This window comes from Chiloscyllium plagiosum, chromosome 28 (genome assembly GCF_004010195.1).
Source record: "Chiloscyllium plagiosum isolate BGI_BamShark_2017 chromosome 28, ASM401019v2, whole genome shotgun sequence".
In the NCBI taxonomy this organism is placed as follows: domain Eukaryota; kingdom Metazoa; phylum Chordata; class Chondrichthyes; order Orectolobiformes; family Hemiscylliidae; genus Chiloscyllium; species Chiloscyllium plagiosum.
Genome location: NC_057737.1, coordinates 12,139,440 through 12,162,856, shown reverse-complemented (window position 1 = coordinate 12,162,856; position 23,417 = coordinate 12,139,440). Strand labels below are relative to the sequence as shown.

At 39.3% G+C, this 23,417-nt stretch overlaps 1 protein-coding gene across 4 annotated transcripts in view; it reads right to left on the bottom strand.

Moving 5' to 3' along the window:
• Nucleotides 1-23,417, bottom strand: part of LOC122563957 (lissencephaly-1 homolog) — an 87,928-nt gene that overhangs the window by 60,794 nt on the left and 3,717 nt on the right. The window contains exon 2 of one of the 4 annotated variants that reach the window (XM_043718306.1): nucleotides 6,653-6,882. The exons of the other annotated variants lie outside the window; for them this stretch is intronic. Within the exon in view, the coding sequence (XP_043574241.1) occupies nucleotides 6,653-6,684 (32 nt within the window). The 5' untranslated portion in view covers nucleotides 6,685-6,882. The remainder of the gene's footprint in view (nucleotides 1-6,652; nucleotides 6,883-23,417) is intronic. 4 annotated transcript variants of the gene reach the window in all.

Sequence of the window (23,417 nt, the reverse complement as noted above, 5' to 3'; positions counted from 1 at the left end):
TCCAATGTCACGGAAGCACAAATAAGGGTTTGAACAACAGAGAAGACTGACTTGAAACAGGTGATACAAATGGAAGCAAACGATGGAGAGCTTTTAGGGTCAAATAGCAGGCATCAACTGCAGAGGTTTATTGTGTAATGATCTGACATACCAAAACCTTGGCAGACAGCAAGCTCCCAAGCATTTTCCCCCACTGCCATCCCATTTTGAAACTTAAAACTGTCCCAACCCCAAGTGATAACTTGGCGGGAGGAGAAAACTACACAGCTAATTTTTATCTCCAGGGACATTGATGTCTCAGAGGTAGCAACCCCAAAGTGTCAGCTGTAAACCCGCCCTGGGATCCCAACCATCATCACTATTTTTCAGCTCCTGAAAGAACTCCTCAAAACAGATAGCACACTACATTTTGAATGTGATGCTGCAAGAAAGACAAAGTATTCTCAATAGAGGTCACAGTTGCGATATCATATATAACATGGCTGGTTTCAGGTTCGCTGCCCAGGGCATTATGTTAGCTGACTTCAACCAAATTGGGTTGCAGAGTGGCTTGGCACTGCTGCCTCACAGCACCAGGAAGAATCTGATTCAATTTTATCTTTGGGCGACTGTCTGTGTGGAGTATGCACATTCCCCCACTGTCCACATGGATTTTCTATGAAAAGGTGTGCAGGCTAGGTGGAGTAGCCATGCTACATCACCCAGGGATGCCCAGGTTAGATGGGTTAGCCATGGGAAATGTATGGTTATGGGGCAGAGGGGTGAGACGCTCTTTGGAGGATCAGTGTGGACTCACAAGGCAGAGTGGCCCGCTTCCACGCTGTCGGGGTTCCATGATTCCGCAGTATTTCATAGTGTTCCATAAACTTGTCGAGAAGGATGGTTTCTGATCCCTATTCAAAGACTACCACTAACTCTTCCTCCCAAACAACTGGCATGTAGAAACCATGTGTATAACACATTAAGAGATGTGATCTGCTGCAATCAGATGCATTAAGTTCATATTGTTGGTAGCTGGTCAAGATCCAGGTAGAACTGATATTTTAGTTTCAAAACAGGATCTAAACTTTTACATAACTCTCAAAAATGCTATTTACAACAACTTCATACTGCTTAAACATCAAAAATAATTATGTTGATTTCTCCTTTCATTAAGTTTAAAGCTTCATTATTTTTCTAGCCTCTATTGGAAAGCATAAAAATAAAATGTATTCCTGTACACAAGTATATATTTATTCTGCAACTTAAAATATATAGAAATGCTCAAAGGAGGAAAAAAATCAAACTGGTACATCAGGAAAGGTGACCTTAAGTGATTTTTGTCAGATCACAAGGTAAAGAAAGAAGAATTGATGGGCATTAATTTCAGAAGGCTGGACCAAGACAGCTGGATGTTTTGTCAAAAAGTGAAATTCAAGAAAGGAGCAGCAGAACAAATCAGAGCTGGAAAAATGAAGATCTTGGTGTAGAAGACAAAGGTCATTGAAATTGTAAATCAACTTCGAAATGATGATCAGCTTTTCAGTTTTTGAAAACTTGGCCTGAATTGTTGACTTAGGTTTTGTTTTTCACTGCTGCTATCAGACCAGAATATTTCTAGGGCTTTCATTTTAAAATTCTGGCACTGAGGAAAAACTAGGAGGCTGGAGTGGAGAATGTGGAATACAGCATTTGGGAAAGTAATCCTTGAAAGGAGTGTAACATAGCTAAATTCTGACCGCAGTGGAAAGAGGGACTGACTCAGACAACAGATGTGGTGAAGGTGAATTCAGTGGTTTTGACAGGAGCTCAGATATGGAACCTGAAGCTCACAAACTCAGTATCTTGCTGGGCAAGTTGATGTAGCTGTGTGAACAGCTTGGGAGGAAGTCTGAATTGATAGCTGCAAACCAAGTTTATACAAGGACAAAAATAGTACCTCTGCAGTCCCAACATTCAATTCGAGGAAAATGATTTGAGACTGAACAGGCTGTTTGACAGCAAGGAATAATCATGGCATTGTGTGAAATGGGCAGCAATAAAGAGGCAGAAACACATCATTGTGAACTAATGGCCAGGTTGAGGGACCAGGTCCAAAAGAAGAAAAGCAAGGAATTTACAACAGGGCCTTGGGTTACACAAGTTAGCCATGCAGTGGGAAGAGAACCCATTTTTATAGATTTTCTGGTAGAAACCATAAAAGATTATTGCAGAGCTACACAACTTAACAGGGATAAGATCGGATTCACAAAAGGAAAGCTTCAGTGATTGTGTTTGCCATAGCCATGCACTCAAGGAGCAACCAGACGAAGGATTCAAATGAACCTTCAGGACATGGAAAAGTTAGAGACAGAATTCTATTCTAAAAAGGGTAGAGGAATCAACAGCAGTGACATTTTAAAAAACCTGCACTGTCTGAGCAGAGGGAACACTTCCAATGTGAAAAATCAATGGGGCAAAGAAATGTCATTAAGTAATCATGAACTCTGATAATATGCCTCAAAGAAGTGGGTTTCACAATTAACTGGGTATAATGGAAGAAAATTAGTTATGGTGATTGAGACCACAGTAATTAAACAATTAGAAGCTTAAATAAAAAGACATTAAGTGAAGCCGGCCAATGATTTGCAACCATGTTATTGATAGCACATCAGGCTAAGATAGATGAATGGATTTGTGTTGCACTAACTACAAGATATTAATTCAACCTCACTGATAATGAGCAAGCCAAGTTTATTCAGGTTTTGATTCTATCTTCTTAATCTAACTGCCAAACCGCTGTTCTTTTTGAACAAAATAAACTGTTTACAACACAAATTGGCAGTTGCACTACCCAGTCATTTTGCCAGTGATTCATTACACGTACAATTGCATTGTGAACTCAGGGACACAATTTCCAAGAGTAGGAATTCCATGGAAGACTCTTGCACCCATCTTTCACAATAGACATATCACCATGCTATGAAATGCACTAATGACTAAAACGTATATGTGACAACTTTACACCAACCTTAAACAGACTAAAGAACTTGTTCACCGCCATGGATTTATATGTACAATTCCAAGATTCACCTGAAGTCATGATTTTATGATTGCTCTGTGAACTCTGAAGTTCTCAAGATAGCTTGTTACAAATGATGGATTTAAGATGGGCTGATCTTAGCCAGACAGTAATAAATTTCATAGATCTGACCTATACCCCTGTGAAAACAGGAGAAAAGGTTGGCCAGAGTATGTTTGATTCCAATTCAAAGAAACACAGAAAATAGGACTAGACCATTTGATTCTGCTCCATCATTTATCACCATAGACAGTCATCCAACTCAGCTGGGAGGCAACACTGTGTTAAGGCTAGACCGTTAATCCGACGACTAGATAATGTCTGAAGACCCACGTTTGAATCCTGCCACAACAGATGGTGGAATTAGAATTCACTAAAAACGTCTGGAGTTAAGAGCACAATGGTGACCATGAATCTATTGCCAATTGTCAGAAAAACCCTTCTGGTTCACTCGTCTTTTGGGAAAGCAAACAGCCATCCTTAACCGGTCTGGTCCACATGTGACTCCAGAACCACAGTCATGTGGTTGACTAACTGCCCTCTGGGCAATCAGGTATCGGCAATCAGCAATGTCTTCATTCCATGCATGAATTTTTAAAAACCCTGTTTCAACTTCTTCCCCTTATTATTTAATCCTTTTAGCCTCAAGAGCCATACCCAACTCCTTCCTGAAAGCACGCATATTTTGGCCTTGCTTTCGATGATAGTGAATTCCACAAACTCGCCACCCTGGGTGAAGAAATTTCTCATCTCACTGATGTTGTTTATCCTGTGTCCTCTGACTGTGACAAGATGGGTATTTTAAGAGTCACTTAGGAAGTAGTATCAGAAACAAGCTTCCCTTCCCCAAAACAAGCAGACTTCTGCCGTCTACATTGAAGTTATTACCGAGCATGCAGACAAAGTCTTGAGAGAAAGGCAGCTATTCAATGACAATGATCAGCCATCCGCATATTCAAGAAAGCAACAGCAAGGAGAAAACTCAAAAAACCCTCAATTTTCTCTTTTATAAGCTTTGTTGGGAACTACTAACTTCAAAATCATACATAAATTTTGATATTTTAAGAAACTTCATACTACAAAGCTAATATCTCAGGAGACTTCCAAAATTCTAACAGGAGTAGATAGACTAAATGCAGGAAGAATGTTCCTGATGGTGGGTGCGTCCAGAACCAGGCGACACAGTCTGAGGATTTAGGGTGGATCATTTAGGATCGAGATGAGGAGACATTTCTTCACCCAAATAGTGGTAAGCCTGTGGAATTCATTCCCACAGGAAGTAGTTGACACCAAAATATTTAATGTATTCAAGAAGCGGCTAGATATAGCACTTGGGATGAACGGGGTCAAAGGTTATGGGGAGGAAGCAGGAAAAGGCTACTGAGTTGAATGATCAGTCATGATCGTGATCAATGACAGCAGGCTTGAAGGGCCGAGTGGCTTCCTCCTGCTCCTGTGTTTCAATGTCTATATTTCTACAGATATTAACTTCAAGAATTAATTTCAAAAATCATTTTAGTCAGATCCATTTGCTATTATATTGATATTAGAATTTGAAGTATGTTTAAAGATAAAAAGTAGCTTCCTAATTTTGAAGATATATTACAAAGGACTTGTTGAAAAAGTTGATATTCAGAAATAGCAAAATAAATCACTTAAATCTGCTGTTCAATATAAAACAAAGAACTGCAGATGCCAAAAATTTGAAACAGCACCAATTGCTGGATAAACTCAGGAGGTCTGGCAGCATCTGCAGTGAGAACTACTATTGTAATGTTGATCTACAAATCACCGAACAATCTGGTTATTAAGGATAAATTATGAGGGGACATGAGAAAATCAGACGCTATCTCCTACAGATCACAATTTGTTTTCAGTCTTCCGCTTTACAATCAGTATGTGCATGATTTGCACTTACCAGATTCAGAGGCTCTTTGTTTCCATGAAACAAAAACGATAGCCTCAAACCATAAAATAACTAACGGCTGAAACATAATAATACATTTCTTGTTTAACCTCATAATCCACATCACTAGTGATTCAAATGTACAGTTGTTAATTTCTGGCAAACTAAGCTGTAAATGCAATTTAACATTTACACACAAATACAAGAAATATAAGCCAGGTACCTACTGCCAGTCAACCTTGATTGACCATTCAATGGAATTACGGTTGATCTTGCGACTCTACTGACTTCCTTAACGCTCACCATATCCCTCAAAGAGCAAAACAAAATCTTTGTTGTGTTGGGTATTTTCAATGATGGAGCATCCAAATTCCTCTGGGGTACAGAATTCAAAACGTTTCACAACTCCGAGTAAAGACGTTCTTCATTTTGGTCCTAATTATTTGACCATGTGTGTATTCTGGATTCTCTAGCCAGCAGATAGATGCATTAATCCTGTCAAGCTCCTTCAGAAGTAAGCATGTTTCAATTATATCAATTCTCATTTTTCTATGTTCCACAGAATGTAATCCCAATCTACGAAACCACAATACACTGGATAATTCTCTCAACCCTGAGACCAATCTCTTGGACCATCACTACTGCATCCAATGCAACTATTTTCTTTCATAAACTGCACCCAGCATTCCAGATGTGGTTTCAGCAAATCTCTGTAGAAAGGCTGCTCTATTCCTGGACTCCATGCTTCTTGTAAACCTGGTGGGCTAATGGTAATCTTAAATTTGTGAAGTTTTGTTTTAAATTTATGTTTTAAAATCTGCCGTGAATGTGGTCTTCATTTTAAAGTCAACACTGAACTAAGCAAACACAGGAATTAATTTGAACATTCAAATGTGCTGAACATCATCTTAAATATTTAGTCATTTACATTATGACTATACTATGTTTGATGATTAACTGATATATAGCCAAAAAGGACCATAATCTATTCCAGCTGAATTAAAATTACTTTATGCACATATGACCACACTTCCTCCACTCCAAATTAAACAATAGTGCAATTATGAATCCAAACATCAAACAAAAACCTTTTGTGCAAGGCCAAATACAGTCTCACCAAAAAACAGAAGAGCAATTTTATCATAGAGTCCCTGCAGTGTGCAAACAGGCCATTAGCCCGCCAGTCCATACTGACCCACTGAAGAGTAACCCACTCAGAAACATTCTTCTACTCTATAACTCTAACATTTAGCCCTCACTAATGTAACTAACCTGCACATCCCTGAACACTACAGGCAGTTTAGCATGGCCAATCCACCTAGCTTGCACATCTTTGGATTGTAAGAGGAGCACCTCAAGGAAACCCATACAGACACAGGGAGAATGTGCAAACTCCCCACAGGCTGGAATTTCTTATATTTCATGAGGAATAAATCACAAATATATGCATGCGCCCTGGTGCATTTAAAGCTGCCAAATTCATCATTTATTAGGCTTCAATGTCAACTGCATCTTGTAAAGATACCTAAACTTAATGAACAAGTTCTAGAACATTTACGCTACACTTTTAGAATTAGAATAATTGAAGTTAGAAGCGAAGAATGGAAAGCAACTTTAAAAAACAAATCACATTTAATAGGTAACAGACACAAAGTTAATATGTAATTTGCTTAAGCACACTTTAATATATTTCATTAAGTACTTACAGTTCATCTCTTTGTCTCTGTGACAACACCATTTTGATTGTGTGAAATCAAGTTTGATATGTACAGCTGCTGCCTCCTCCACAGGAGATTAGAATTCCTTGCGAACTCCTAATTTAGTAAGAGTACTGCCACGCAGTGGCCCTACGCCAACACAAAACACCTTTGCAGAAGCCAAATCCAAGATTCAAACTGGGGACGTGGTGACATTCAACAAACAATACTCATTTCACCTGCAAATTAAATCAGGAAGAGATGAGTCAGAATAAGCACATGCTATATGAACTCAACATCAATAATTCTGAAAATATTTGCCTCAGTTTTAAATACATCACAAAAGAAATCCTTTCCTTATGAAAACATTTAGTCGAATTTGTGATGACATTCAGGTTGCATCAGTAAGGATGTTGCACCTTATTTTGGGACCAAGAACAGTATCAAGTATAGTTCAGCTACAGGTTTTTTTGGTAGTGATGGCAGTTGGGATGGGTTGACATGAAATGATAGATCAATAGCAGACACGTATTGGTGAAATTCTCAATTGCCCCAGGTCAAATATGCAGATAATTTCAACACATGTGCAAAACCATGTTGTACTGTTTGCAAAAAAGATTACGAAACAGCACAATAAAACTAAACTTCTCCCATTACTAAAAACACATTAAAAAGTGCTATGTTCAGGCTTGCTTTTAACTGAAAAAAGCATAAGAAACACACTCAACACAATATCTGCTCATTTCAAGTTGCTTCTCAATAGACAAAAAAAACCATCCACTTCCTAAATTTAGCTTTGGTCCTCTTGAGGCCCAGTGGTAGTATCCCTACCTCTGGACAGAGATCCAGGTTCAATTCACACCTGCTCCAGGTGGTGTGTAATAACATCTCTGAAAAGTTGATAAGGAAAATAGGTTAAATAATTTTTTAAAAAAAAACTTTAGTGAATTAACAAATGATTCAGTAATATTGACATGATGCACAGCTCTCTCTCACTTAGGAAAGTATCAATAAAATTCAGTTGATCCTATAAAACACTCTTTCAGAATGCTCCAAGAACAACAGAAGGGGATTTCAGAGCAGGAAGGGTAGAAAATTGGAGGGAGAGCTTGATCAAAGCATGGCCTGCGTTAGGCATTTACAAGCTCCTACCAGAGGCAAGTAGAGAGCAAATGACTTTAACAATGAATTGCTAAAGATTAGATACTAATGCAAGTTGAAGAGTTTATTTATGCATTCTTCCAGCATAGTGAGCAAACCTACATGCAGAACCTCAACCTGAGCTACACATTTTCTCAAAAGGAGGGGGAGGGAGGGAGGGAGGGAGGAGAGGGTGAGAGAGAGGGAGGAGAGGGTGAGAGAGAGGGAGGAGAGGGTGAGAGAGAGGGGTTTTAGAGAGAGAGGGGTTAGAGAGAAAGAGAGAGAAAGAGAGAGAAAGAGAGAGAAAGAGAGAGAAAGAGAGAGAAAGAGAGAGAAAGAGAGAGAAAGAGAGAGAAAGAGAGAGAAAGAGAGAGAAAGAGAGAGAAAGAGAGAGAAAGAGAGAGAAAGAGAGAGAAAGAGAGAGAAAGAGAGAGAAAGAGAGAGAAAGAGAGAGAAAGAGAGAGAAAGAGAGAGAAAGAGAGAGAAAGAGAGAGAAAGAGAGAGAAAGAGAGAGAAAGAGAGAGAAAGAGAGAGAAAGAGAGAGAAAGAGAGAGAAAGAGAGAGAAAGAGAGAGAAAGAGAGAGAAAGAGAGAGAAAGAGAGAGAAAGAGAGAGAAAGAGAGAGAAAGAGAGAGAAAGAGAGAGAAAGAGAGAGAAAGAGAGAGAAAGAGAGAGAAAGAGAGAGAAAGAGAGAGAAAGAGAGAGAAAGAGAGAGAAAGAGAGAGAAAGAGAGAGAAAGAGAGAGAAAGAGAGAGAAAGAGAGAGAAAGAGAGAGAAAGAGAGAGAAAGAGAGAGAAAGAGAGAGAAAGAGAGAGAAAGAGAGAGAAAGAGAGAGAAAGAGAGAGAAAGAGAGAGAAAGAGAGAGAAAGAGAGAGAAAGAGAGAGAAAGAGAGAGAAAGAGAGAGAAAGAGAGAGAAAGAGAGGAAGGAAGGAAGGAAGGAAGGAAGGAAAGAAACAAAGAAAGAAAGAAAGAGATAGGATTGACGCTCAGCATGTTTAAATGAAGACAAAAGCAAACAGATTTCAACAAGGCAGGTAAGGGATCAAATGAGACAAATAATGCAGTGGGCTACCAATCTTGGAAAAGGCAGCCAGAAACCTGTAAATCTTGATATCTCCAAAGCAGAGAATATCAGAAGAAAATTGAGCACACAGGAGAGAGAAAAATGCACAAGCAACAGCATATCAAATAAATTTTTTCACTTTCCACTTGCCTCATTTTCATGTTAGCCACTTTAAGGGCTTATAATAAACACAACTTTCATTGCTGTTTGTTTTTCTTCTACATTCTTGCACCTTCCTGTTCTGAAAGTCTCAGTCTTGCAGGGCTATGTTTACTGAGGTACTTCCCTGTACCGTACCCTAGAAACTAGGGTTTTAGTTATCCTGAATAGCATTTGGATAAATTAAATCACAGTGGCCACTAGTGCCAAGTCCTGTGTAAGAATTACTCATTTCAGTTTCCACATATTAATCAGCAAAGAAAACTTCATTCTCATCAATCCACCTGGTACAGATAGATTTTCTGGTGACAATATTGGCATGAGTGACCACAGAACATGCACAGCCCAGGAGATGCAGATCAATCCATAGTGAGGGTATGCTCCATAGTTTGTGAAAACATCATTATGCCTAAATGGAAAGACTTTGAACAGATCTAAGAGTTCAAAATTGGAGTCACAAATCATTGTCAACCATCGAAACTGCATTTAAATTCTAACTGTAACCTCATGACACCACTGTCACCTTTACTACCATCACTATTAAGACAGACATAAAACCTTCTGACCTGCCACCTGCCTTTGTGCAATTACATGCTTTTTCTTCAAATCTGACTCTTGACAGTTAACTACATATAGTGGTTTCATCGCTGGAAATTTTTCTTATACTCCACATATGCATTGCAAAATATCTCAAATGTCAGCCACTATGTCTCTACCAACTTATCCTTTAACCTCATTTGCTGATTTTCTTCAGCCATCTTTGCTTTCATGCCCTTATTAAAATTTTAACCAATACACTGAAATCTTATTCCTCTTCCTCTAATTAAATGCATCATTCAAACAATCTTGTGGTTATTGCTAACTAGGGAGGCATTCAGGAGATCATTAATCCCTTCCATTGCACACGTGGTCTAGCACAGCCTCCATGGTCAGCACCAGAACCGACTGTTGCATGAAACTGACCTGAAAACATTTTTAGATTAGGTTGGCTTTCATTGTCCATCTGACTGTTCCCGTCTATAGGTAGATTAATATCTCCCATGATTATTGTTGCGCCTTTCTGACAAACTACCATTAGTTCTTCCTTTATGCTCCAACCAATGTTGTCAAACAATTGTCCTTCAACAAATGTAACATGGTGATTACTGTAATTTTCAAAGTACATTTTTAAGACTCCCTTATCAATATTCCTGATATCCAAGATGAAGTGTCCACAGTGGATGTTCTGGTTGCCTCCTTGCTTTATCTGCTGGAGCCATACTACACTGCAGAGAGAACTTGGAAAAGTCCTGCTGCTACTTCTGTTATAACTTGAAAAGATCATTGCTCTTCTTAGCTGTTGGCTCAAATGCCAGAAATTTATATTTAAAAATCACATTGCCTTGAACCACGGCAATCAACAACATCACTGGAGCAACCATTGACAGATAAACAGGCAATACAAGAGAGGAAATAAAAGTTAGCACTCCAGGTGATAACATCTCTAATGATGTTTTAGATCCCGAACACTAGCTGACTTTTGCTTTGCTTACAAACAGAGGTTTACATCCCAACCATGGCCTAGTGGGCTGGTTTTTGGTTCTTGGCATTATACATTACAAAAAAATGACCACGGAGAAGGTACAGCACAGAATCAGAATGGTTCAGAGCCTCTCAGTGCTGAATTGAGGGGAGATGTTGCATTAGCAAGATGCAAGTTCCTTCAAATATAGACGAATAAAAGATCGTGACCTAACGGGAGTTCAAGATTTATTTGTAGATGGAGAAATATCTGCTGACAGGAAAAGCCTAGAATGATACATAACTTTAAAAAGTTTGCATGTGGTCAGAGGTAAAGTCAATAAGCACCTTGTCACATGAAGGCCTACTGAATGGCCTACTTGTTTTCCTCAAAGACTGCATTCAATTATTAAGTAACTAGGTTACAATGAAATAAATTTGCCTGATTAATACCAATACGGACTATGGGCTACACGACAAATAACTTAAAGTCATGCAATCTTAAGTCAGTTAGGCACACATCATACTGCTTCACAGACTCTCATGACTGCATTAATTTTACTTCCCAAGATTGCAAAATGCACTAGCAGGTTGTCATTAGTGTGCATTCCTGCTGTAGATTATGCCAAGTTTAGTAGTATACATAGAATACAAAAACTGATTGGACAAGCAGATCTTAAATCAGCCTTATATTTACCTGACAGTGAGAAAACAAATGAAATTGCAACAATACATGACACAGGAAAAACAATGGGCCAATCAGACATGACAGCTGTTCTCTAGCTATTTTCTTAACAAAAGCACCAGAAATTGAGGCCCAATTACTGTAGACTCTTATTCACATTACTTCATTATATTTATGTAATTCCACAACCCCTGAAAACCAAAACATTATACAGCCAATTGAGTGCTCTTAATGTTACGACTGTGCCAAATAACAGCTGATCTCTACACAGCAAGATCCCAGAAACAAAATAATGACCAATTAATCTATCACCACATTAATGGAGGTATAAATAGCAATGGATCTTTCACATTCAGCTGGAGAACAGACTTGACTCAACAGCTCGACTTGAAGACAACACTATCTCAATATACACTGAAGTATCGACCTAGAGATTACCTGCAAGGGTCTCTGGGAATATGGCTTAAACACAACCTTCAGACTCAGTGCCAAGACTCAGCCATTGTCGACACGCTTACAGGCCAATTCCTTGTTTCCTTTTCAGATTCCTCAATAGATCATGCATTTCCACTATCTACAAGAGGACATCCTACCTTCCTGAGTCAAATTCGAAGTGTTTTCTGTGTACAGTTTTATTACTCAGCTCTGCCTCAATTGTACACTTGCTATCTCTGGATTTCCATACCAGAAAAGCTGTGCTGTCAGCCTGTCATTTTTAATTATTCCAACTATTCTTAAATCACATCAACAGGTAACACAAATAAAGATCCTTCATTTCAGGTGCAACTCTGGCAAACTGTAACTCAACGCTTCAAAGGCCAAAACAACTTTTCAAACATGTGTCAGTGAGAATATAACAGCTCCCAAGTTTTGATCAATATTTCATCTGGTCACAAATACTTATCACTTTTAAGCAAAGGCATCATGAGAGGTGTCGCTCCACTGTTCTGCCATAATCGATACTCAATACATCCAGGCGTCCAGTGTTCTCTCCAAGTCATTGCTGTGCAATCTCCTGAGGGGCAAAAATTTTAAAACCCCTAGACGTATGGGAAAAATATTTTTCAATATAACCAAAGGAATCAAAAACAATTGCAGGCTCAGTTACCCATGAGATCAAAACTCAAGATTTGCAGACTTTTTTGGGTGTTGTAGCTCACAGCCAGTATGCCTTTAAAAGACATGATGATATCATCCATTGTTCACAGGATGCGACAACAGCGTATGAAGATTTCACACCTCAGCTCATTTCCAATCACTCGAAATGTTCTACTCTGTTGTGAACAAATAGCTTAAAATTAAGTCAGATGTTTGCACCTGAAGAATACAATTTGTAAACATGACTTGTAATATGATAGCCATGCCCAGGTTATAAGAAACAACATAAGCACAGCTGCAAAAAGCTGCAACTTATTGGAGGCAAACTCTCACCACCTTCTCTTATACTTTTACTGTGATACTCCCTTTAAGGCCTATGGGGAAATCACAAATTAATCTCCCTTTGGAGCTCACTGAATACAAGTTCCCTTGGTAACAGGCAATGGCCTGCCCAACTGGAACTTGTGACCCAGATGTGGCCCCATGGCTAAGTGGGTGAAAGCATTTGATTAATAAATAGGAGATCCTGAGCTCAAACCCCAGCAATGGCTTTTAAGGCCCCCTTGTAGTGCAGCAGTCGTGCCCCTTCCGCGGGACCAAGAAGCCGAGATTCAAGTCTCACCTGCTCCAGGAGTGCGTGCAATAACATCTGAACAGTTTGACTGGCAAATTAAAAAAACAGACCTAGTGATAGGTGGGTCTGCATAACTCTGATCCAGGTTTGGGACGAGCCTACATACATAACTATTTGTGTTAAACAATCATGATCCTTTCCAATCAGGCTTCCGGAATTATTATACTTACTGTAAGACCAGCATTGCCATTTGTTTTTGACATGTACAAACTTCTGCATAAATTCAAAGCCCACCCGCGATCAAACAGTTGATGAACATAACCGATCTCTCACTTTGGCGAAAGTGAGGACTGCAGATGCTGGAGATCAAAGTCGAGATTAGAGTGGTGTTAGAAAAAGCACAGCAGGTCAGACAGCATCCAAGGAGCAGGAAAATCGACGTTTCGGGCAAAAGACCACTTTCCCTATCCAGTTCACTATCCACTCCAACTTGGTCTTCACTGCTGAAATACTTCTGACCAAGCATCTTCCTGGTCAATCTTCACTATACCTCTCTGGAATAATCGCATTCTTCCTCTTGCAATGACCTTCGCAGTTCAGCACTTCAGCTCACACCTAACAATGTCTCCACAGGTCCAATACAATCTCCATGGTCTTGTATTCAATGTCTTGACTAATAAAGGCAAGCAATCCTTCATCACATTATCCACCTGTCCTGTTGCCTTCAAGCATCTGCAAAAATGCACACTAAAATCTGTACTTCCAAAGGTCCTACTACACATAATATATTTTCTTGCCTTGCCAGTCCTCCGAATTGCTTTACTTCACTTCTCAGGATTAAATGCCATTTGCTAAATGTCTCCCAATATGTCCAGCCCACTTATCATTCTATGCAATTCCTCCTCACTACTTTCTTCAACAAAAAGTGTGCCATTTGCAAATCTACTGATCACATAAGCCACATTGCTATCTCGTGCACACAAAGAAAAGGAACCCAGCACCAAATTCTCTAGTGTGCCAACGGACACGGGTTTTCAGTCACAAAAACAACCTTCAACCATCACCCTCTACATCTGAAGCAAATATTGGACCAATTTGCCAAATTGCATGGATCTCATGAATTCTTTGCTTCACTCTTGCTCCTCAATGTGAAGGTGTTAAGAAGCCACCTCATCAGACTAAAATCATGTTCCTTTTCTTTTGGGACATACTGCAGATGCCAGAAATAGGTGAATAAAGCAGAAAGCCTCCTACTCGTCGAGGCAGGCCAAAAGACTTACTGTCATGGCTTCAGGCCTCAGGCTGCTCCTCCAATCAGACTGGTTCTTTCTTGTTTTCTGTTGCTTGGCTCAACCATGAGTCAGCAGCAGCACACGTTGGGCAGAAAGGGCATTTGCTTGGATGAGCAGCTCTTTACAAATATGACTGAGGTGTAAATTAAAGCAGTCATCAGACAATATGAAATTCTGGATGTAGCTTTGCTCACTGAGCTGGAAGGTCCATTTTCAGACGTTTCATCATCATACTTGGTAACATCTTCAATGAGCCTCTGGCTCACGTCATTTACAAAATACTGTGCAAGAACTGTAACAAACACGACACTGGACAAACAAGCAGAAAGCTAGCCACTAGAATACATGAACATCAACTAGTCACAAAACGACATGACCCTCTCTCACTAGTATCCTTACATTCAGATGAGGAAGGACACCACTTCGACAGGGACAAAACATCCACCCTGGGACAAGCCAAACTAAGACACGCACGGGAATTCCTAGAAGCATGGCATTCCAACCGGAACTCTTAACCACATTGACTTGGACCCCACTTACCACCCTCCGAGAAAAAGAACAGGAAATGACACAAAGAAACCCAAAACAAACAAATAGAAAGCAGGACTCATCAGCAGTGCTTTGTCCAAAAGTTCACTGAAGAGGTTACCTAGTATGGCGACTAAACTGCTGAACATGAACCTTCCAGCTCAGCTGGCAAACCTACACCCAGAATCTAGTGAGCTACGTATCTTCTCAAAACTCGCTAACTATATCAAGTGCTCTGGCTATAGGTTGGGCACACCTAATCTAGAATGGCAAAATTTACAACATGAATCCCCTCTCCAGCCTTCGCATGCAGAGCCGCTTAGACACTATTTTAAGAGCTGAGCAAAACGAGCCGCTATACTTCCAACCACAAGAGAAAAGGAACACGAGCTTCAAAATTACAGAAAATACTCAGGTCTTGAGAGGCTGAAGTGAGACAAACAACATTAATATGGAGTGAAATATAACTCCTAAGAAGTCTCATTTGACTTGAAACGTTAATCATTTCTTCCTCCATAGATGCTGCATGATCTATTTCCTGTGCTTCATTTATTAAACATTGCCAAAACTACTCACTAAGTGAAAATACTTCCATTTAGAAAGCATCTAAATACAATAAATAGGAGTTAGGTGCACTTCAACATTTTGACAGCAGGACTTGATCAACAATACATACACAATATTGAAATTAAATCAACTGGCTATTTGGAAATCAGGAGAGCTATCATAGTTGCATTTCTGCTTCAGACTTCAATTGGTACATTTCTGCAGTGTTTTGGAATGTGGGTTTTGATAAAATCCAATCACCAAACCAGAAACTTAATGAGCTTATCATCCACGTTCTTGCCAACTTTTATGATGCACATTTCGTGGTCAATTATAATCAATGTTTTATTTATACATTTCCACAACACTCAGTTAAATGGCAAGCAAAGTTCTCAAATAAAAGTCAGTTTTCAACTCAACAAACATGGTCCTATCATCTCAAATTGATAACTCAATTACGTTTTGTGGTAGCTCATACAGACCTTGCAACAGCAAGAGTAGGACACTCAATCCATTGACTCTGCTCATTGTTGATCTAATTATTCCATTGATATCCTTTCCATACTTCCTAAGAATCTTTAACTACCTTAAAAAATTCATGTACTCAGAACTTCCACTGCTTTTTGAAGAAAATGACTCCTGACCCTCTGACAAAGTTGTCATCTTAGTCTTAAAAAGGCAACTCCATACTGCTAGATTTTCCAAAAAAACTATTTCCACATCAGTGCTGTCTGTATCCAATAACAATTAAGTCACCTCTTATTCAGTAGATTAAGTAGAGCCTGCCTCACCTTTTCACTAAGATAATCCACATATTCAAGTTGTTCAGAACAGAGAAATAAGAATAGGCCCTTCAGACTGTGGAACCTACTCTACCATAACTAAGATTATGGCTAACAGACATTTCTATGTCTTTTACTCATATGATCCCGATAATCAGTTGTGCCACCAATATGCTCATTGTTTGAACTGCTACCAATGCATTTACATCTTGCCCTATTTAAGGAGACCAATACTTAAACAATACTCCAAATGAAAGGTTGGAGAAAGTGAGGACTGCAGATGTTGCAGATCAGAGTAGAGTATGTTGTGCTGGAAGAGCGCAGGTCAGGCAGCATCCGAGGAAGAGAATAGACAATGCGGGCATTAGCCCTTCACCTGTTCCTTCGATGCTGCCTGACCTGCTGTGCTTTTCCAGCGTCACATAACTCCAAATGGACGATGCCTGCTTACCTCCACCCACACTTGAAATGTTGTTATGCTCAAGTTGTATAAGCGCTGTCTAATAGACAGGTATGTTCCATGTCCTTTCTGAAGTGCAGTTAGATACCTTTCAAGTACAGCATCCGTTCGCTGATTCCAGTGAAAAAGCTTATCAGTTGATTATTGTGTACATTATTTTCTACATTTAGAATCCTAAAGAAGGAATATTACCCATGTCTACTCTTGAGCCTCTGCGGTTTGGCAACAATCAGGCATAAACAATATTTCCTTTAAGATGTCAGCCACTAATGAAAGATGCCACTCACATCTTTCCCCCCCGCCACTACCAAAATTTACTGTTTTTGAGTGACATCACTTAAGCCATCAAAGATTACCAAGTTTACCTGCAGCCATAGATACCAACACTGCTCCTGAAAGCTTGGATCTGCACTCCTTCATTTCAAGGTGGCAGGCAAATTTCACATAGTTATTATTTATTACTATCACTGTCAACTACACATCTTAAACTATCAGAAGGAGGCAATTTCAGACTATTCTTAATTATTGCACACCTCATTGAAATTCATCTTGGTCTATACACAAACAGGAAGAATCATTAAGGCGATGTACCCCATGCATCTATACACCACAACATCTTTGTGAGAGAAGAAAATGTCTAATTATTCATTTTTATTTAGAACATCAGTAAATCCATTCCACAAAGTGAATGGTGCTGCAACAGATATTTTAAGTTTACCTATCCAAGTTAAACTGGTTTGCACAAATGGTTCACCATCAAGAACTTTCGCAATCACTGTTAAACAAAAATTGATACAATCACAATTCCTGCCCATTTTTTCAAAGATATCCCCTGAACTTTCAAATACCATCCAAATGATCTCTATCAAAAGATAGGAAAGACACAATGAACACGCAACATTAAAGTTTGTCAAATAAGGTTTGTTTAAAAAAAAAAATCAACCTCAAACAGTATCAACAGTGTAGGGACATTCTTCAGAGGGAGTAGACCCAGTAAGATCCACACCTACTACCTTAGACAACAAACTAATCTGAAAACAGCTTTACTGTCCTATGATTCAATAAAAGCTACAAGATGAAATAATGTACTTGCTAACTTGAATGGGAACTAACAAATATTTCACTCCTAATTCTAGAAACATCAAAGCACAACATGCCCCACAATATTATTCCAACAAAATACAAATAGCCACCTCACAAGAGCAATAAGGTCAATTGAATCAAGAATATCTTTTGCCCATGTTTGTAGGATAAATATTTCCACATCTTTTGAATTAAATAAAGAGAAAACAGTCATAGGTTAAAGTCATACGTCCCCCAAATAACTTACAATTAGATTATTTTGAAGAAAACCTATCCAGCTGCTACTTCTCACAAGGTTGAGACACACAAAAAAAAGTTTTCAAAGAATAGCCAGGCATGTTCGCATGTCCAACTTTAGATTTAAAAGATGTGGACACATTAAATGTAAAAAGAGTATCAACAGCCAAGATTCACAGTTACCACACAAAAACAGCGTACACAAAATACTATAATCCAATGTGAAGAAAGCACACTGGTCCACCAATGATCTGCCTTCAACAATAGAAAACTTGATGGTAATAAACGACAAAGACACGAAGGAAGATCAAGAGCGAAGACTGGAAGGGGATGAGGATGGGTATGAAGAATTTATGCCCAAGGAAGCAGTAAGTCCAGCTATCAAATAGCAAAGCAATGGAAATCAGGGATGTACAACAGGCCAGAATTGGGAGAAGTACAATTGTCTTGAAGAATCCACTTTTTTCGTCATTTTATATAAATGATTTGTTTGTGAGCATAAGAGGTTAGTTAGTAAGTTTGCAGATGACACCAAATTTGGAGGTGTAGTGGACAGTATAGGTTATCTCAGATTACAACGGAATCTTGTTCAGATGGGCTGAGAAGTGGCAGATGGAGTTTAATTCAGATAAATGCGAGGTGCTGCATTTTGAGAAAGCAAATCTTTGCAGGACTTCTACACTCAATGGTAAGGTCCTAGGGAGTGTTGTTGAACAAAGAGACCTTGGAGTGCAGGTTCACTGCCCCTTGAAAGTGGAGTCGCAGGTAGATAGGATAGTGAAAAAGGCATTTGGTAAATGCTTTCCTTTATTGGTCAGAGTATTGAGTACAGGGAGTTGGGAGGTCATGTTGCAGCTGTACAGGACATTAGCTATGCCATTGTTGAAATATTTCATGCAATTCTGGTCTCCTTCCGATCGGAAAGATGTTATGAAACTTGAAAGGGTTCGGAATAGAATTACAAGGATGTTGCCAGGGTTGAAAGATTTGAGCTACAGGAAGAGGTTGAACAGGCTGGGACTGCTTACCCTGGAGAGTCGGAAGCTGAGGGGTGACCTTATATTGAGGTTTATAAGGTCATGAGGGGATGGGAGAGTCTTGAACTAGAGGGCATCGGTTTAGGGTGAGAGGGGAAAGATATAAAAGAGACCTAAGGGGCAACATTTCATCAGAGGGTGGTACGCATATGGAATGAGCTGCCAGAGGAAGTGGTGGAGGCTAGTATAATTGCAACATTTAAAAGGCATCTGGATGGGTATATGAATAGGGAGAGTTTGGAGGGATATGGGCCGGGTGCTGGCAGGTGGGATTAGATTGAGTTGGAATATCTGGTTGGTGTGGAATATCTGGTTGGACCAAACACTGTCTCCATGTTGTACTTCTCTATGACTAATTGCTGAGCTGCAATGGGTTACATACATAGGGAACGATTCAAATGTACTTTACAGACAAATGTGATTTGTGAAACTATGCAAAAACTTCATGACGACCAGTGTCATGGATAAAGCATGAACCACACTTTTCTCAAAGACACATTAGCCACTCGAGTCATCCATCACCTCTCCTGTAGTTACGTATGCTGCAAAGGGGCCCTGAAATTTCCTCCCTAATTTCCCACGTCCTGGAATGCACAAGATCATGTATGTATTTACCAAACTATTAAGGTCAGTAATTTCCCTGCCTGTTTAAGCACAATGATATTCACTAGTTAACAGGGAGGGTATTAATCTCAAACTTTGATATTTTTGCGCAAATATTTAATACACCTTAGATAATCAGTAAAATGCTCTAGTGTTTTCAAAGCAAATATTAAAACTAGAGATGTTTGGATCTAATACAATTACAGATTGGTCACTTGGAATAAATTACCCTTCCTTGCAGCACTAAATTGAGCTAAACTATGCATTCACAGTTGGACGCTTTACTAGAAAAAGTAACTACAGTCAGCCATTCAGCGGCAGCACGGTGGCTCAGTGGCTAGGCACTGCTGCCTCACAGCACCAAAGTCACAGGTTCGATTCCAGCCTCGGATGGCTGTGTGTGGAGTTTGCACATTCTCCCCATGTCTGTGTGGGTTTCCTCCGGGTGCTCCAGTTTCCTCCCACAGTCCAAAAATGTGCAGGTCAGGTGAACTGGCCATGCTAAATTGCCCATAGGTGTTAGGTGCATTAGTCAGAGGGAAATGGGTCTGGGTGGGTTACCCTTCGGAGGGTCGGTTGGGCCGAAGGGCCTGTTTCCACACTGTAGGGAATCTAATCTAATTATACCTGTTACATCTATAGATGTCTCATCTGTATTTAAACTCCAAATATCCAGCATTGTTTGATATCCCTTGAAACTCTTACAAATAAAGAGCACAATCTGTCAACAACACATAAGACAGATGAACAAAAAACTCAAGTTTCAAACCAAGAGGCTTTCAAAAGCACGATCAAGAGTTCAGAATCGTTATTGAAGTGAAAAGGTAAGATAAGATTGGGAACAATTGATGAATAAAGGTTGCGGTTTGGTGAAGAATTAAAAAGAAACATAAGGTTTAAATGACTGGGTTAAAAAAAACGTTAAACAGTATCAAGAGAGTGTAGGGACATTCTGCAGAGGAAGATCAGGATGACAAATTGGGGATATGAAATAGCCGTGGCTAAGAAGGTTAAAGATAACCCAAAAGAGATTCTGAAAGTACATTAGGAGCAAGAGAGCAATGAGAGAGAGTTGGATACCTTAAAGAAAGATGAAAGAAGTTGTCTTTATGTTGGACCTTAGAAGATGGAATAGATATTAAATGAATATTGTGCATCAGTTTTTACTGTGGAGAAAGAAATGGAAGCTGGAGAATTCAGGGAAAGAAGTATTGATGCTTTGAAAACAGTTCATATAGGAGAAAATTCAGAGGTCTTAGAGAATATGAAGATAAATACATCTCTGGGAACCTGATCTTGTGCATTCCAGGACATTGTGGGAAATTAGGGAGGAAATTGCAGGGCCGCTGGCAGGAATATTTCCAGCATATGTAACTACAAGCGAGATGACAGATGACTCAAGAGTGGCTAATGCTGTGTCTTACGGAAAAGTTGTAAGAAGCCTAGAAGCAACAGAACTGAGAGTCTAACTTCATTTGTGGGTATGTTGTTGGAGGCAATCTGAAAAGATAGGATTAATTTGCATTTGGAGAGGCAACAGATGATTAGGTTTTGTATGAGGGAAATACTGCCTCTAAAACTTGCTTGAGTTGTTTTGAGGAAGTAAGAACATTGATAAGGGCACAGCAGTAGACATTGTTTTCTTGGATTTTAGTAAAACCTTTGACAAGGTCCTACATGGGTAGACTGAATTGTAAAGTTAGAGCACAGGGGATTCAGGGTGAGCTTGCCAACTGTATGCAAAATTGGCTTGACAGTAGGAGACAAAGGTGGAGGAGGAGTATTTTTCATGCTGGAGGCCTGTTACCAGCAGTGCTCCACAGCAATCAGTTCTGGGTCCACTTTTATTTGTCATTTATGTAAATGATTTGGATGAGAATATGAGAAGCATGGTTACTAATCTTCGGATGATACCAAAATTGATGGTATGGTGGACAGTGAAGAAGGTTATCCAAGATTACAAAGAGAATTGGATCAATTGAGTCATTGTGCTGAAGAGCAGATGGAATTTAATTTGGATACATGTGACATATTGTGTTTTGGTAAAACAAACAAGGACAGGACTGAAACAATTAAAAGTCGAGCCTTGGTAATGTTGGAGAAGAGAAAAACCTCAGAGTACAGGTACACAGCTCTTTACATCACATGTAGACACTGTTGTTAGGAAGGCATTTAGCATGTTTGCCTTCATTGCTCAGTCCTCTGAGTATGGAGGAATTGGGATGTCATGTTGAGGTTGTACAGGACAATGGCGAGGCCTCTTCTCGAATAATGTGTCCAGTTCTGGTCACGCTGTTATCAGAAAGATATTATTAAGCTGGAGAGGGATGAGAAATAATTTACGAGGATGTTGTCAAGAACGAAGGGTTTGAGTTAGAAGGAAACGCTGGATAGACTGGAATATTTTTCACGGAGCATTGGAGGTTGAGAGGTGACCTTATACAGGTTTATACAATTATAATGGTTATATTTAAGGTGAATGACAATCTTCTTTTCCCTAGGTTGGGCAATTACAAGGCCAGGAGGCATATTTTTAAAAGGTGAGAGAAGAGGAAGATTTAAGGAAAGACTTGAGGTGCAACTTTGTTCATTGACAGTGGTTTGTGTGTGGAATAAACTTAAATGAACTGGTGGATGCTGGTACAGTTACAACAGTTAGAAGACATTTGGACATGAATAGGAAATGTTTGAAAGGATATGGGCCAAATGCAGGCAGGTACGACTAGTTTAATTTGGGAATATGGTCAGCATCGACTGTTGGACTGAAGGGTCTGCTTCCACGCTGTATGACTATCACGCCAACTCTGGCTATCCTCCACAATAGAAAATTGAAAATAATGTTCCAGAAAAATTTTCCAAGTGTTCAGTTTTTCTCTCTCAGACTGAGATTAGAGAAAAATGTACAACTGAGAATTTGATGATTTCTGAATTTGCAAGCTGATAACCTTGCATGAATGTTTCTTTTGCCAACTGCCAGTCACCCTCATCGCATTCAGAATCATAAGTTATGATTTAGAAATCAAAAAGCCTGCAAATAAGATTCACCTGTCAACGATGTGTTTCATTAATTGTGTGAAGTCAACATGTACATTCAATATAGTAAGATGCAGTCCTCCAGTACTGCCATTGCCCTAAGTAATACAGGTCAAGACAGTAACACATGCACCGATCAGAAAATTACAAAAACTTGAATCTCCTGGATTCCAATTGTGAAAACACCAATGTCACAAGTAAAGAACACCTATTTTACAAAACACTCCCAAGATTCTGGACAGGACAGAAACAATTTCCCTAAATTATTCAAACCTCTATTCATCTGGAGCTTATTTATAAACAAGCAAAATCGAAGCCACCAAAATCTCAACCCTCAATATTCTAGCTGTATGCACCCTAAAGATTAGTTAAATTTCAGTCAAGTTAGGATGTTTTTCACATGTACTTGTCAAAAAGCTTTGGTCACACTGTACATAACCATAAAACATACAATTACTCTCAAGTCTGAAAGTCAGTTAATTTTCAAATTGTTTGCAAGTTTGAAATAATCAAATCAATATGCTTTTTTATTCTAAGATGTTAAGCACCAAAAGAACAAGTCAAACTCAATAAATGTTGGTATTAAGGTTGGCTTTCAAGGACAGTGAACTACATACAAGAAAAAAATCTCAACAAGCATTCCAGGAAGCTCAAGCTTACATAATCTTAAAATAGAACTAATCATGACGGCACAGCTGATAAGTAAAACGTCAGAAGACGTTTTCGTTTTGTACGCCTCATCACATGAAATCACCGAATTCAAGTCACGTCAGGAGGCACAAAGCAAAAAAAACATGAAGAGCAGGAGCAGCTCCTGGAGGTTGCACAGTAGGCACTGAAACTGGTCCTATCTTACAACTTAAGCTGATGTTTGGTAGAGGTAACTAAAGAAATCACATGAAACACACGGGCAAGGAACTGTTTAAAGTGAAGTCCACTGAAATGCTACAAGAA